The following is a 17,626-nucleotide window of genomic DNA, read 5'->3' as shown; positions in this document are numbered from 1 at the left end:
ATCAATAAAAAACACAATACAGAAGGCAAATTGAATCAAAAATTCCCCACAAATAATCAATTTACATAAACTTTAATGGAAAAAATATTGGTAAAATACGTCAGGTTAACTTTTTAAGTAAAAGCACCCAAATTACCTCAAGTCAATTTGCTTTATGTGTTAATTATATTGAAAAAAATAAAATATGAGTATACATTTAATCCATCATTCATTCTCCCCTAAAATGTATGCTCTCTGATGACTGTCACAAGTGCTTTTTAATCTGAGTTTGTGTTTTGGGTTAGCTTTGGAGTTATCTTTGTGCACAGAAAGGGAGTAGTTACAAATGTCTGTCATGTTTCTCAGAAGTGGGCCCTTTACACAACATAAATACAGCCCCAAAAGACCAGTGTCCACTCATATGCAGTGCAGTCATTGTTTTTGTTATTCTTATTCATATAATATTATCTCATCCATAATAGTTAATGTAATACATTCTAGTGAAGTTATTTTCTGCCATAATTAAATAATACTAAATAGAGTTTGGGAGCCAGCGCCATACGTGTTCATAGCGATAACTCGTTGCCAATAAACATCAGGAGAACCCACCAATCCAAACATGGACCCCACCCTTATCAGCTGAGAGCAGACAGTTTCCCCACCCTCTCGTCACTCAGCACCTACAGGGTGTCACTGCTGAACTGGTGGTCAACACGCGCGTGCTGAAAAGATTAACACTGTTCAGGGTCCGATTTGCACCGAGCAGAACATCTCAGCAAACTTCTCAAAATACCAGCTGTACTCTAGACTAAAAGGGAGATGAGGTAAGAAAAAATAAACATATACATTTGCAATGGTTCAATATGTTAGTTATGTTGTCCATTGTGTTAGTTTACCAGTATTGTTGCAATTTATATCATTTCTAGTCAAATATGTGTCATATGGGAAACACCAGTTTTAAATGTGTATGAGGATATGTAAATATTTATTCAGAGGCCATGCTAGGGGAGAGTGGGGTAAGATGAGCCAATTGTTACTTATGGGTACTGGTACTGCAAGTTTTGAGGTGCCGGAGCGGCGTTCTGGTGCACTCCGGCAGCAGTACAGCCCTGGTTGTCCTCTAGGCAAAGCAAAACAAGATGGAAGTAAAATGACAACAATAACCTTTATTTCAGGATGTCTTCTGTCCATCAAAATGAAAATAATGCATCATAACAAATTAGCATGAAAATATGACTTTTCAAAGGAATTTATCTTGTAGCTTTACTTGTGAGCCATCTGGGGGTGAAATGGACCGATTTGCCTTTTCAAGTTTAAACCTGAGTTGTTTGCTACAGGAATGTTGTTTATGTAATTCAAAGCCAGTTTGAAGCATTTCTCTAAGTAAGGCCCTGCAACTGGTCAGCAGTTCTTTGATCTGGTCTGAAGCTCCTTCTCTCTCTGTGAAGACCCTCTCTGCCTCTGCTGTTCCACTGTACTGTCTCCACTTCCTGTCCCTTTTTATGTATCTACGCAGGGTGGACCTGTCAATATCTCTGTCTTTAGCCACTGCTCTGATGGATTCTCCACCCTCGCCATCAGTGGCTGCTCTCTCCATCTCCTCAGTCTTTGCCCAACAGTCTGGTTGATTCCTTCCTGCTAATCTTTAGCTAAATGATTTACATGGTTTACACCTTGCTGAATAATCAACATGTAGGATACATATTTTCAGAGCAGGATACATTAGCTTTGACAGGACAGTAATTAAACCTGACACGTTGAAGATGTACTTTGATGAACAGAACATGGTTTATTGTGAATAAAACACATTTACGACTTTACCATGTGCTTCTCTCCATCACTATGAAGGTAGATATGGTACAAAATGCAAGAGCTTGTAAAACCTGATGTGAGCACATGTAGAGTACAATGTGAGAACTTGCAGAAAAAAAATCTGCGCTTGTGTGCATACATTTACACTTGTATAAAATATCCACGTAGGCCTATCTGTGAACAAAATTTGAAGTCACAAATAGGAAAACAATGAACTTAGAGATGACATTTTCACTTGCAGAAAAATATATATTTTTTCAATATATTTTCCATTACAACTGCAACTTGGTGATTACAACCTCTCACATCAGTCATTACAATGTCAGGAATCTGCTCTGTGGCAGTATAAATCCACAAATCTGCAGCCTTGACTTTTGCTAAAGTTCTTGCGATGAATGTGCCGCTAAAGTCATTTTCACTTGTAGCCTAGATGTGGGGGAGGGAGGGGGGTTGGAGCGAAGGGGCAGAGCAATCACCACGACGAGGCGCAAGCTCGGGTCAGTCACACAGTCAGTCATATACCCGTATAGTGAGTTCATGGCGAGTACGGCAAATACAAGTTGTAACAAGCAGTAGCGCTGAGCAAAATGACTAGATCGCGATCACACACTTATAAAAAACACACACTTTATACAGTCAGTCAATACTAACCAGGTTCAGTGTGATTCTGTTTATATTACCTGTTATTGATCATCGGGAAGAGCAAGCAGACGTTTTCCTGTTTTGTATTATGGCAGTTATCATATAGAATCAAGATACACAGGTTGCCATGTCAGACTATAACAAGTAAAATCATAATGACAAATATGCCGGTAAAATATGCCTTATTACTTATAAACGGCTTATGTCACAATATGATGGCAAGTAGTCAAGACAGTCAGATTAGCTTTGGTTGCTATGATAAAATCATTCATCTTATTTCAGAGAAACTTTCATAACAGCTTTGTGATGCCAAACAGCGTCAGTTCAGACTGAATCACATTCAGGATGGGGATGTAGGGTATGCATCAGCTGCTTGTGTGACAGTCAGACATTGAATGCTATCCAGTGGTAAAATTTCATCAGTAAGTTCATTTTTTATCTACAAGCTATAAAAGTTATTTTTTTGTGACTTCAAATTGTGTTCACAGATACATGGACATTTTATACAAGTGTAAATGTATGCACACAAGCTCAGAATTTTTTTCTGTAAGTTCTCACATTGTCCTCTACAACTGCTCACATCAAGTTTTACAAGCTCTGGCTTTTTGCACCATATCTACCTTCATAATCACAGCCAAAGAGAAATAATGAGTGCTTCCTGAATTGATGGTCACATGACAACACATTTCCCTAGATCAGGGGTTTTCAACCGGTGGTCCGCGGACCCCTGGTGGTCCGCGGCGGCATTGCATGTGGTCCGTGACAAGAGCCTATGTTGATCAGTTCACCATTGTTTTTTTTTAATATAAATTCGCTTTGATATTTCAACACATTTCCAGAATACCGTTACATATCGTGAAAAATATTTTTAAAATAATATAAAGGAAATTCAAGCTGACAGAATGTAGCCTTGCGCCTATCCAGTCTATGGTAGCCTGTGATTCGCTAATGGTAATGAGTTGCGTCGCTAACCTCACTTATTATTCATTACGTACAGTCTTGCGAGCAAAGTTGACACACATTTATAAGCATAGCCGACGAGAGTATTTTAAGATAGGTTGTAGTACAGCAAACATTTGTTACATATGTACTAGTCTAGCTATATATCTAGCACCAATGGATCGTTTTGTAGTGAGGAAAGTGCCAGAGGGACAGGCTGCCATGACAGAGGGTCAGGCTGCCACGACAGAGGGACAGGCCGCCACGATAGGGCAAGGACAGGCTTCCGAAGCGTCAACTTCGCAAAAAAGACGAAAAAGAAAATACAATGAGGAATATGTTAAATATGGATTCACAGTGACGACAGACAGAGCAGGAGAGGAGGTACCACTGTGTTTCGTATGTTCAACAATTCTCTGTAATGAAGCTATGAAGCCGTCGAAACTTACGCGGCATATGGAGACGCATCACGTCCACTTGAAGGCCAAACCCGTTGAGTACATGCAACAGATGTTGCGTGATTTCAAAGGACAGCCGGCTACCATGAGGAAGAGTGCAAAAATAAATGAAAACGCACTGAAAGCATCGTATCTGGTCGCTCTCAGGGTTGCAAAAAGTAAGAAGCCCCATACCATTGCAGAGCAGCTTATATTGCCAGCAGCCATAGATATGTGCAGAGCTATGGTAAGCGAAGAATGTGCCAACAAATTAAAAACTATTCCGTTGTCAGACAACACAATCGGAAGACGAATTGGGGAAATGGCAAATGATGTCAAAGACCAGCTGATGGCAAAACTTCAGACAGTTCTGTTTTCCCTTCAAATCGACGAGACGACAGATGTTACTAATGATGCGCAACTGTTAACATTTGTGCGATACGAGGACAGTGGCACTATGTGCGAGGAATTTCTTTTTTGCAAACCACTGCCCGGGCGAACTACCGGTGTAGAAATATTTAAAGCACTGGACGATTTTTTCACGGAGCACAATATCTCGTGGCAGAGGTGCGTTGCATTATGCAGCGATGGGGCCCGAGCCATGAGTGGCAGCAAGACTGGACTGTTTGCGCATGTAAGGAGGGTGGCTCCGGGGGTAATTTGGACACACTGCCTGATTCATAGAGAGGCTCTCGCCTCCAAAGATCTCAGTGTTGAGCTCAGTGGTGTGTTTGATGTCGTTGTCAAGACGGTCAACTTCATAAAACGAAACGCATTGAATACACGCCTGTTTTCATCCCTATGCCATGACTTGGGAAGTGAACACAGCTCTCTCCTTTATCATTCAGAGGTGCGTTGGCTGTCTCGCGGCGCTGTGCTCGCCCGTGTGTTTGAACTACGCGGAGCTATCTACGAGTTCTTGTGCGAGAAGCATTCTGATCTGGCTTCCAATTTCAACGATAGTTACTGGTTAACTAAGCTGGCGTACCTCACAGATGTTTTTGCAGAGCTGAACAAGTTGAACAGCTCCATGCAAGGGAGAGATGCAAACGTCATGCAGCTCTACGAGAAGCTCGACGCATTTGTGAAAAAAATGTCAAAGTGGATCGAACGAGTGGAGAGCAATAACTTGGCGATGTTTCCTTCAGTTGAGGAATACCCTGACAGCACTGACATCAACGACACTATATGTGAGCATTTGAGGAAGCTTGTGCGTCAATTCGCAAAGTACTTCACTGATTCGGAAGAGTGGCGCCGTGACAGCAAGTGGATCCTGCTCCCATTCAGTGACGATGCATCAGTAGGGTCAAGTCTGACGGCTGTGGAAGAGGATAAGCTGATTGAGATGTCCACAGACTCTGTCAGGAGGCATATGTACGACACACAGCCCCTTGTTAAATTCTGGATAAGTTGCCAGACAGAATTTCCACAGCTTGCTGCAAAAGCAATGAGGTGTCTTTTGCCCTTTCCAACCACATACCTGTGTGAGAGTGGTTTTTCTACACTGGCGTACTTAAAGAATAAGTACAGGGATCCAGAGAATGACATGAGACTGTCTCTGTCTACCATTTCGCCACGAATAGACAGGCTGTGTGGACTTCACCACGCCCAGATATCACACTGACAGGTAGGCCTAATTCTCCCATGTTTTCACTGTTACGACCCTGGCGGGTTTAGGCCCCGCCCTGTGTTAATGGTAAGCCTGTTCTCTCTCCCTGCTTTTCTCAATCTCTCTGTCTCTACAGCAGGTGATTGGTGACAGGTCTGTCCTGGCTGGGTTATAAAAGCCCTGACCAGCCAGCAGTTGAGGCTGCCTTGGTCTTCATTTGTTGGATTTTGGTTCTCCGGTGTTGTTGGATTTTTGTTCTCCGTTGTTGTTTTGTCACACACCTAGACTGACTTTGCATGACATTTTTAGTTACTTTTCCCAATACTGAATTGCACAACACTTTATTATTCTTTATTCTTTCTTTAAAATAATCTTTAATTTAATTTAATTTAATAAATCTACTTTTATTATTATAAAATCTGCGTGGCCTCTCTTTCATGTTTCATGCATTGAGCTATGCATGTAACACCAAATACACACGCGCACGCGCAGGCACATCAGTGGGCCGCGGATTGCTTTCTAGTCCGAATGGTGGTCCCTGGGACAAAACCAGTTGAAAACCCCTGCCCTAGATAACAGGGTGGATCAATTTAACCACTGGCTCATCTTACCCACTCTCCCCTTTGTTTATTTTATTTGTTTGATTTCTTATATCCATAAAGCATTAACCTGCTGTCAGGTCTTAACCCTAACTTCTACATGTTTAACATGAAAATATACCCTGAAAACTGAAAGACACATTTCACAGTAAATAACCACCAATGTAACAATATTGATCTTCACACACTTGTGTTGTTAAATTCTCCGAAGGGCACAGAAATAACTGCCTTTCTAAGAAGAGAGCAAAGTGAGAAGAAACAATAACCGATTATAAGTAAAAATTATTGAAATTCAATGTATTTTTGTATTGTCTTGTTTTTGGGGTCCATTAAGAAAACAAACATACTCTTTCTTAAATGACTGTGCTTCTTTGGCCATCTCATTTGTTGTCCAATTGGAGAGTGGCTGTGACTTGGTTTTACACAATATAGGACACAGTGTTGAGTAATATTCTGTTCATTTTCTTGACTGACAGCAAAGCAACAGAGGATTTAGATGACCAAACAGAACAGAAATGGACAATGGAAAAAAGAAAGCGATCAGATGATGAACAAACCATAGTGGATATGAAAACCAAAATGGAGATTATTGAAAGACAAAGACAATTGACATGGGAATTAATAGGGAAGATTGAACAACTTTGTGAAGAGGCACACAGAGAAAGAAATGAAAGGGACTACCTGGAGATAAAAACAGAGCAGCAACAGGAGGACATCATCAGACTGACAACTGAAAATCAGAAGCAGCATCTATTAATAAATAGACTGAGATCACAGATAGATTACATTGATAAACTTGAGGAGATTAAAAATGAAGCAGCTCAAGAAAAATTGCTACTTCTGAAAATGAGAACTGAAATATATAGCGAAAAAGAGACCCTGGAAAAAAGACATAATGAGCTCTTCAATGAGCGACACAAGTTAGAAATGATCAAGATTGAAAGGGCAACACCAAAATGTAATGATCCAAAAGAAGCAATGGAGCAGATAGAGGAGATAACAGACAGTCTGCTCAGCCTCATCGACAAAAATAACAAAATAATGCTTGAAACAAAGCAGGAAAAAGAACATATGGAGAAAATCATGACAGACATAAAGCAAGAGATTATTAGGAATAAAAACAATACTCCCAACCATAGAGAACAACTCGAGCACATCAAACATAATATACATTTAAAATTGAACACAATGAAACAAAGGTGGGCAGACATTCAAAGAGCTGAGAGAGTTGAGCTGCAGAAAGCCGCAGTCCCAGAGATGAGAAGCAGAGAAAGGCAGAAAGAAGGAAGAGATGCCTTTGGCATTGTGCAGATTCACCTCAGCAAATTCCAGAAGGACATGAAGAAGCTTTGGGATGAACTGGAGGAGATGGTGCTGAAAACAGAGAGCAGTCAAATTGCAAACATTACAAGTGACTCTCAAAAGCAAAGAGAAGACACAGATGTAAGCATTAAAATAACACAGTGGCAAACTGAGATTAAAGCTGATATGCAGAGGCAACACAAAAACATAGAGGAAAAGTTGGCATGGGTCAAATCTGAAAGAGATGAAATAGATCAAATCAAGACTAACATACAGACTGAGAGAGACGACATTGAGAGAGACAGGGAGATAGCTAATGCAGAAATGATTGCATTGACTTGTGTGAGGGAGAGTACTGAAAGGCAAATGCAGGAGCTGGATGAAAAGTTACAAAGGACAAAGAAAGAAATAAGAGAGAAAGAAGAGTTGAACAGTGAAATTGAAATAAAGAAAAAGGAGCTAATAAAAATGATAAGAATGAGTAAGAGAAAAAGTAAAGAGTCCAGCAGCATAATGGAAAAGGCGGAGCGTGCTAAACAAGACATGCAGGAAGGACAAGACAAGACTGAGGAGCAGGTGAACATGGAACATACATCTGATGAGCAGAAGAAACAACTTCTTCTGGCTGACAGAACCAGAGACATAACACAGCAAGTGAATGCTGACATGGAGAGACACATTCCTGAAGTAGAAGAAATCAGAAAGATGCTGTGTGGGGTAAGAGCAGATACAAAGCAGAGCAGGACAGACATTACAGAAGAGAGAAAAAACAAATGGATTAATTTTCAATTTAAGAAAAAACAAAGAGAGCTCGACCAACAGATGGAGAAAACCATTAAAGAGAGAGATGAGCTGGATATCATGAAGGTAAAGATAAAACAAGTCAGGGAAGAGATGGAACAAAAACTAAAAGATACAATAACTACATTTCTGAATATGGGGGAGATAAAAGCTAGCATGGAAAAAGCTACTACAGAGATGAAGAGCACCAGGGAGGAGATACTTCAAGTACAAAGGGAGATGGTCCAGAACAAAGAACACATCAACAAGTACATGGTAAGTCAGGAAGTAAGTAAATATGTTTTCCCCCATTGTAATTCATGTAATGAATCTGCCTTCTTGACATAAGAGTGTCTACAGATTGTAACAGGACTGGGCCGACAAAAGAGGAAAGTGGTAGCGCAGCAATCAAAACAAAGGCAGTGATTGAATCAAAAAAGGCTTTATTTTTACTTAACTCAAAAATACCTTTCAAAACCAAAGCTAAGGTAGCTGGGCCGCTAACCCACTTACCAGCTCTCCAAACTTGTTTTCAGAAGAGGGTGTTTCCTGCTTCCTCCGTGTGCCCACCAAAAATTAGATTAGCACCTGCTGTGTGGGTCTCCACACATGCTCCCAATACTGCTGATTGGTAGAGAGTGGAGCCACCTGTTAGGGATGTAGGTGCCTCCAACTACCCTGCCTCTCAGCCTTACAAGATGTGGGATTTAACATAGTCACATTCTAAGACCATGAACATAATTTATTACTGGTTGATAATTGACAGACCAAAATGACCAATTCATTTATCATTCAAATGGATAAATCATTTATACATGCATAATATTGTGTCATCACCATGTTTTGTCATAACTTTGTAAATATTTCCCCCCAGATGCACCAAGATGTTTAATTATAGGTTAAAACATCTTGAACTTACATCAAATGCTTCTTCCTGTTAAAAAGGATCCAAGCAGTGGCGGCTGGTGAAAAAAAATCTTGGTGGGGCTAGTGTGCCAACAGATTTCCCTGCCTAATCTAGCATAAGCATTCAAATGAACAGTCGGAAAATGACTACAGTTCCACAATAATAATTTAATTTCACAGTTTCCAGCTTCACAGAAAAAGTAACAATTTACAGCTATATTAGACTTTATGCTATCAAATACTATACAATACAATCAAGGGATAAATTAACAACAAGGGTATGATTTCAGCTGAATCTATACAAATCAACAGTGAGTGAGTGAATGAGTGAGTGTGGGTTGAGAAGAGAGAATGAAACAGAACTTTCCTATTAAAATGTAACATATACAAAGAATTTAGAACCAAGTTATTTTCAAAAATTTTTACATAAACAGATCATTTTAATACCCTCTCTCAAGGAAAAATGCATTTACTTGGAGAAAACAGCATCAGTGCCACAAAGTTGTCATTGCATGTCACTGCCTGAGAGAAACAACAAAGCGTCGTCGCGCGTATTTTTTCCCCACGTAGCGTAGGACAGAGTCTGGGAGTCGCACTACGAAAAGAAACTATCGCTGGCTCCTTATGTAGCTACAGCAATCCTAAACCTTCACGCATTTTACGTAGCAGTTGGGGCTAAATTTCCAGCGCCCCACCGGCGTTAAATTTGGCGACGTTGATAGGCCAATTATTCATAATTTCCCCCTAGCAACCATAACCGGATTGGCTGTTTAGCTGCCGGTCAGGGGCACTTTGCCGATCACCCCATGAGAGAATGATACACTGTCTGTCAGTGGAAATTCACTGTTTAATGAGTGTTAGTTGGTGGAAATGTTGTTTAAATGATTTAAATTGCATGTAGGCACACACACTATTAAGTAAAACTGACATTGATTTAAAAAAAAATATGCAAAAAATATTTTTTCCCCTCAACAGCTGGTGGGGCAGAGCACCAGCGCCCCCTATGGGCCAGCCGTCTCTGGATCCAAGCAATAAAATTGAAAAATGGAACTGCTGCGATATAATGTTTCATACTTCAAAACATCCAAACAGACCCTACTCCTAAAGTTGCTTTACCTGCAGTAAGCCTTTGTGGAATAAGTGATAAAGTGCGAGCGGGTCATAAATGAAAACAAACACCGACAGGATGAACATGATCAATAGCTTGGACTGCTCCAAAGTTGTTCTTTAGAATGATATTCTTTTATTGTAACATCTCACATCTGAACTTTTTCTGACAGACATTTTTACAATAACTCTCCTTTAACATTTTAAACGTTATATTAATATTAATACTAAAAATAAACTCATTGATGAGGATTCAGAAAGAAACATTAACAATAAAAGAACAATTCTAATACCTGGCCACAGCAACATTTTCAATAAAAATAATATTTTACTGGTGTCTGGTATTATTACTTTTACTTAACATAAACATGTGAATACCCAATCCACCACTGCTGCCCGCCTCAGGAACATACACTGAAAAAACTGAAAGGTTGACTTTAATTAAATGTATTATGTTTACAAGTTCCACAAAACTGTATTAGGTGAGTTGAAAGCATTAATATTCAATTTAAAGGTCCCCTATCATGCAAAATGCAATTTTTTATGCCTTTTATACATAAATATGTGTCCCTGGTGTGTAAGGAGACTCACACAATGTCAGAAAATACAACCCTTTCTCTTTTCCTCCTTACCCTCGTTTCTAAAAACGGCGGTACAAACGAGCTGATCCAGATTTGCTGCCAATATGACGTCATATCGGAAATGTGGGCTGGCTTTACGTTGAACTCCTGGCAACGTCCCACCCACGTGACACGTCCCAACCTATCGTCCCCCATATACAGTTGGCGAGCTGAATCCCCTCCGCAGCAGGGTCTTAGAGTTGTTGTATATATAGTACATATAATGTCACTGTTCTAGTGGTAAACACTGAAGAAATAACAAGCTTTGTGCTGTATCAGAAAAATGTGCCACGTGTATCAGTATCTCCCGATAGAAAACTCTCTTCAGAGGAGGGATCATGACGTTCCAAAGGGTCGTGGCCAGCAGCAGCTAGTTCATTAAAGCTACAGTCACAGAATCAGCACTTCAGGAACAGGGCTGAAATAGAGGGGGATGAGGCATGCTAAAATGGGAGATCTGTTTGGTATTTTGAGCAAAACACTTCAAAGACATGTTTTGTATAGATATAGCCCTGCAATATATTGTTCAAATATAGCATGATAGGGGAGCTTTAAATCTAAAATATTAGGTTCAACTTAATATTATTGCTTTCAACTAACCTAATACAGTTTTATGGAACTTGTTGATATAATACATTTAATTAAAGTCAACATTTTATCTTGTCAGTGCAGCAGTGATTGATTCTTGGATGTATCATTGCAAATACAACATTTGAAGTCTCTATTTTACACTCACATCTGTTTTTGCTCTAAGAATGACTGTTATTACAACCAAGCATAATATAAATAAATTGAATTAATATCTCAAGGAAAGACATTCTTTAGTTTGTTGGTCTACTATGTTTCAAGAGAAGATGTAAGTAGAATACTGACAATTCTTTCTTTTTTGTAAAGGATATGATGACTTCCAAGAAAGTTCAGGTCAGCAAATGGATATTGACTGACTCTGCAACAAAAAAGGCCTTTTCAGGGAATACATCTAAAGTTCAAGATACACAAAAAAACACGGCATCTCTCAAGGCTCAACCTTTGGAAATTCCAACGGACAGAGACAGCATTGAAGATGCAATTACAAAAGAGAAAATATCTTTGCAACAATTTAAAACATTGGAAGTCCGGCATCTAAGTGAGGATATAAAGAAGCAAGAGCACAATGTTTTCTTGCAGATGCGGAAAGAACATGAAGAAACAATAATGGAACATGATCAGACAAAAGATGCAATACATTTGGAGAATGAAATGGAAGTGAAGAACCAGATGTGCAAACTCAAAGATAGAGAGGAGAAAATAAGGGAGCAAATAAAGTTTGCAATCGAAAACATGGAGGAAGAAGGTCAAGAGATTAAAAAGCTCATTATGGAAATAAATGACCTGCAGATCCAGAAACCAGAGACTGAAAACTGGTTACTAACTACAGGCAGGGTAAACACCACAGATGAGATCGTCAAGTATGAAGTAAATGTTCAAAAACAGAAGAACGGCCAAGGGGTGAAACAAGAAGATGCTAATAATGTTCATGAGCAAAATCAAGGTCAGGATTTAACACAACATGTGCAGACCAATCCTGATGAGCTAAATGAAGGGTTTGATCAAAAGGACACAGCAAGTGATGATATTCAAAGACTTAGGGAAGAGATTTATAAAACACAAAATACCATTAGACTAGTAAACCTAGATCTTGAAAACCAAGCTGAAGAAAGCCATATCAACAAAAATCATGAGAATAAAGATGGGGAAATTGAAGGATTGCTACAAGAACTGAAAAGATTCCAAGAGCTTTTAAAAATGGTACAAACAGCAATGAGGCAAAGAAAAATGCATCGAAAAGAAGAAATCCTTAACATGAAATCCAGGAAAACTACAGCAAAAATACAGGAAAGAAAACTGGATCAGAGGTTGGAGAAAATGATGAGAGACAGATATGAATTTGAAGTCTTGAAAATAAAAACACAGAAACAAACAAAAGAGACCAAACTGAAGTTAGAAAAACTGGCTAACGTTAAGAGCACCATAGAGAAAGTCGCTAGTAGGAAAAGACAGAAAAGTCAGAACATAGACATTGTTATGGCGGAGACCCAAGTAAAACTGAGAAAGTTGGAAGACCTGAGCAGTAAAATTGGGGCTACCAAACAAGAACTGGAAAAAAGACGTACTTTCTTATCCAACGAAAGAACAGAACTTTTGACAGTCAACACTGAACTCAGGCAGAAAAAGGACGGAGAATTTGCCTTGGAAAGTACTGACAAACTGAAGGAAGACAATAACAAACGTGAAAGAGTGGAAACCGATACACAAAGGGACGTGTCAGAGAACAGAAAGGGTAGGGATATTGAGGAAATGGAACATGAAATCTCTAGACTCAGATCAGAAAATGAGAAACTTGAGAAAGAAATTAAACTGACAATGGATCAGAAGAACAGTGAAATTGAAAAACTGAAAGAGTCTTTAACTGAGCATGTGAAACTACAGACTAAAAGTAAAGAGATTGAGATCCTTAAACAACAGATTCAAGTTGAGAGGGAGAATGTGAAAAAAGAAAGAGAGCAAGTTGAGGCAGAAGCACAAGACATTAACCGTTTAAGAGAGTTCATAAAAAGAGAGAAACAAGAGCTTGATGACAAAACGCAAACTACCAAAAGAGAAATAAGAGAAATGGAGATTCTGAAGTCAGAGCTGGATATAAAGAAAAAAGAAAGTCAAAAGGTATTTCGAAGAAATATGCAGAAAAACGATGAAAGTGAATTAAAGTGGAATGTCATACAGAAAGAAAAGGGAAAATTGAGGATAGAGACCCAAAACATGAGAAGAGAATTAGACCAAAGACTGGAAGAAATCATGAGAGAGAGGTATGAGTCCGAAATGTTGTGGATGAAACTAGACAAGCAGAAGGAGGAGCTGGCTGAAGAGAAGCAGAGATTGAAAGTACAAACTAGTGATAAAGCAAAAGTAGAGATGGAGGAAATGGTCAGCATGACGGACAGTATCCAAAAACAAAAAGAGGGGCTTGAAAACCGACTACAAGAGGTTAAAAGAGAAAAAAGGGAGGTTGAAATGTTGAAGAATGAGTTGGAGAACAAAAGAACAGCAAATCAACAGATGATTCGACTAAGCATTAAAAGAGAGCAGGATGTAAAAAGCATGTTGGCTGAGATCGAACAAGAAAAACATGCATTCAGGAGGGAGATACAGAAGAGGAAAAAAGAGCATGACCAGCGATTGGAGAGAATCCACAGAGAGAGGGATGAACTGGAAATCATGAAACTGAAGATACAGAAAGAAAACGACCAGAGCAGAGGTGGAGCACTAGTGTCCAGCATGGCCACAACCAGAAAAGTGCAAAATGGTGTAATGAAAATGCAGTATAATGATGCTGCAAGTGAGAAAACACAAGGAACACAGAGGACTTCTAATCTTCAAAATGAACAAATTGACCAGGAAGAGATAAAAGGACTGGAATTGGATGAAGAAGAGAAAAACGGTACGAAGGGAGATGAGTTTATAAAAAAACAAAGACTGATAAGAAGTTCTAAACTGGTGAGTGAAAAAGTGACAAACCAGAGAAAGCCAAACCTTGTTGAAACACGTTTACATTTTGAAAAAAAAGCGGAACAGCTGAAAAAAGAAAGAGAGAGCCTGGACAGAGAGAGTGAGGTGATGAACAAAGAAAAGCTGGACTTGGAGCTAATGAGGTCAGACATCCTGAAACAAAGTGACATTTTGGAACAACAGAGACAATATATAAAAGAAGAAAGAAACAAGTTGGAAATCACAAAGTCTGATCTTCAAGTGTTGAAAGAACATGCAGACAATCAGCTTGAGGAGATCAACAAAGAGAAAGCCAACATTAAAGATCTGACCCTTCATCTTCAGACAGAAAAAGATAAACTTGACAATAACATTAGCATGATTGTTTTAAAACAAGAAGAACAAAAACTCAAGGAGGACAAGCTCAGCAGACAAACACAACAACTGGAAACCAGAAAGACCAGTCTACTGGAAGAAAGAGAAGAACTGGATCTTTTGAGGAAGGATCTCAACAAAAAGAAGGAAGACGTTGAAACAGCCATGAACACCATCAATGCAGAGAAAGAGATACTCAATCGGATGCAGAGAACTACTGACATGGAAAGAGCAGTGCTCAAGAATGAAAAGGTCGGACTGGAACGAAGAATGTCGGATATGAAAACAAGAGAGGGTCAACTATTGAATACGATGAGATCAATTGGAATTTTGAGGGGAAAACTTCAACAGCTGAATGAACGGCTGAGAGAAGAAATGAAAAACAAAATGATCAGACTGGAACAGAACAAGGAAGACAGATTGAAACTGTTGAGTCTTTTGGAGCAAAAGCATGTCGTTCTGGGTAAACAGAAAGAACATATGTCATGTTACACTGAGACGTTAGTGAGGGAAAGAGAAGGGTTGAAGATCATGATGTCAGAAATTGTCGCTCACAGAAAGGAAATGGGAAATCAACTGAAACAAGAGGCATTGTTCGAAAGGAGACATCTTCTGGAACTGAAGGCAGAGTTGAAGAAAGAAAGAGAGGGCCTGGACAGAGAGAGTGAGATGATGAACAAAGAGAAGCTGGATTTGGAGCTGATGAGGTCAGACATCCTGAAACAAAGTGACACTTTGGAACAACAAAGACAAGATATAAAGGAAGAAAGAGAGAAGTTAGAAATCACAATGTCCGATCTTCAAGTGTTGAAAGAACATGCAGAAATTCAGTTTGAGGTGATCAACAAAGAGAAAGCCAACATTAAAGATCTGACCCTTCATCTTCAGACAGAAAAAGACAAACTTGACAATATCATGACGATGATTGTTTTAAAACAAGAAGAACAAAAACTCAAGGAGGACCAGCTCAGTAGACAAACACAACAACTGGAAATCAAAAAGACCAGTCTACTGGAAGAAAGAGAAGAACTGGATCTTTCAAGGAAGGATCTCAACAAAAAGAAGGAAGAGGTTGAAACAGCCATGAACACCATCAATGACGAGAGAGAGATAATCAATCAGATGCAGAGTACTACTGACATGGAAAGAGCAATGCTCAAGAATGAAAAGGACGGACTGGAAAGAAGAATATCGGAAATGAAAACACGAGAGGATCAACTATTGAATAAGATGAGATCAATGGGAATTCTGTGGGAAAAACTTCAACAGCTGAATGAACGGCTGAGAGAAGAAATGAAAAACAAAATGATCAGACTGGAACAGAACAAGGAAGACAGATTGAAACTGTTGAGTCTTTTGGAGCAAAAGCATGTCGTTCTGGGTAAACAGAAAGAACATATGTCATGTTACACTGAGACGTTAGAGGGGGAAAGAGAAGGGTTGAAGATCATGATGTCAGAAAGTGTCGCTCACAGAAAGGAAATGGGAAATCAACTGAAACAAGAGGCCTTGTTCGAAAGGAGACATCTTCTGGAACTGAAGGCAGAGTTGAAGAAAGAAAGAGAGGGCCTGGACAGAGAGAGTGAGATGATGAACAAAGAGAAGCTGGATTTGGAGCTGATGAGGTCAGACATCCTGAAACAAAGTGACACTTTGGAACAACAAAGACAAGATATAAAGGAAGAAAGAGAGAAGTTAGAAATCACAATGTCCGATCTTCAAGTGTTAAAAGAACATGCAGAAATTCAGTTTGAGGTGATCAACAAAGAGAAAGCCAACATTAAAGATCTGACCCTTCATCTTCAGACAGAAAAAGACAAACTTGACAATATCATGACGATGATTGTTTTAAAACAAGAAGAACAAAAACTCAAGGAGGACCAGCTCAGTAGACAAACACAACAACTGGAAATCAAAAAGACCAGTCTACTGGAAGAAAGAGAAGAACTGGATCTTTCAAGGAAGGATCTCAACAAAAAGAAGGAAGAGGTTGAAACAGCCATGAACACCATCAATGACGAGAGAGAGATAATCAATCAGATGCAGAGTACTACTGACATGGAAAGAGCAATGCTCAAGAATGAAAAGGACGGACTGGAAAGAAGAATATCGGAAATGAAAATACGAGAGGATCAACTATTGAATAAGATGAGATCAATGGGAATTCTGTGGGAAAAACTTCAACAGCTGAATGAACGGCTGAGAGAAGAAATGAAAAACAAAATGATCAGACTTGAACAGAACAAGGAAGACAGATTGAAACTGTTGAGTCTTTTGGAGCAAAAGCATGATGTTCTGGGTAAACAGAAAGAACATATCTCATGTTACACTGAGACGTTAGAGGGGGAAAGAGAAGGGTTGAAGATCATGTTGTCAGAAAGTGTCACTCACAGAAAGGAAATGGGAAATCAACTGAAACAAGAGGCCTTGTTCGAAAGGAGACATCTTCTGGAACTGAGCAGAAAAAGAAGTGAATGGTGACAAAACAGGCAAAATAAACGTGAAAGAGAAGTAAAAAGATGAAAGCAAGAAAAGAAACAAGACCGTAAAGAATTAAGGAAAAAGAACTGCAAGAGGAGACAGAAGTGTGGAAGTCAACACCTGAACAAGCATTGAAAAGAAAAAAAAGAGAAAAGAAAAGGAAAACGAAATCAGACAAAAGAAACAATAGATACTACAGAAGAATAACTAAGAAAAGAAAAACAAGGACATGAAAACAAGAACGAAAACACACTGAAAAAGAGAAGATGACAAGATCAAAAAAAGGAAATGAACAGCGACACACATCAAAGATATCTCGTCGAGAGAGAAGAGTGTCAATGAAAAGCGAGAGAAAAAAAAAGGCTTTAAGAGAATCATTGGATGGGAAAAAGCTGAGAAGTGAGAAGAAAAAAAAAGCAGAGACGACAAGAACTAAGTATTGGAGAAAAGTTAACAAGACATTTCATGTTAACTGAACGTTGAGGAAGAGTAGTCTGATCATCCAAAAATGAA

At 39.2% G+C, this 17,626-nt stretch overlaps 2 protein-coding genes across 2 annotated transcripts; both read left to right on the top strand.

The window, feature by feature from the left end:
* Positions 1–692: 692 nt before the first annotated feature.
* On the top strand, positions 693–17,113 carry LOC134871522 (trichohyalin-like). The gene is made up of 3 exons (XM_063894239.1): positions 693–803; positions 6,494–8,375; positions 11,627–17,113. The coding sequence occupies exons 1-3, from the start codon at positions 799–801 to the stop codon at positions 17,111–17,113; spliced, it is 7,374 nt and encodes a 2,457-aa protein (XP_063750309.1). The 5' UTR covers positions 693–798.
* LOC134871742 (protein FAM200A-like) lies at positions 3,047–6,313 on the top strand. Its single transcript, XM_063894592.1, has 2 exons — positions 3,047–5,436; positions 5,555–6,313. The coding sequence occupies exon 1, from the start codon at positions 3,361–3,363 to the stop codon at positions 5,431–5,433; it is 2,073 nt and encodes a 690-aa protein (XP_063750662.1). The 5' UTR covers positions 3,047–3,360; the 3' UTR covers positions 5,434–5,436; positions 5,555–6,313.
* Positions 17,114–17,626: the final 513 nt, after the last annotated feature.

Source organism: Eleginops maclovinus, chromosome 11, assembly GCF_036324505.1.
Source record: "Eleginops maclovinus isolate JMC-PN-2008 ecotype Puerto Natales chromosome 11, JC_Emac_rtc_rv5, whole genome shotgun sequence".
Lineage (NCBI taxonomy): Eukaryota > Metazoa > Chordata > Actinopteri > Perciformes > Eleginopidae > Eleginops > Eleginops maclovinus.
This window is presented reverse-complemented; position numbering and strand designations above follow the sequence as displayed.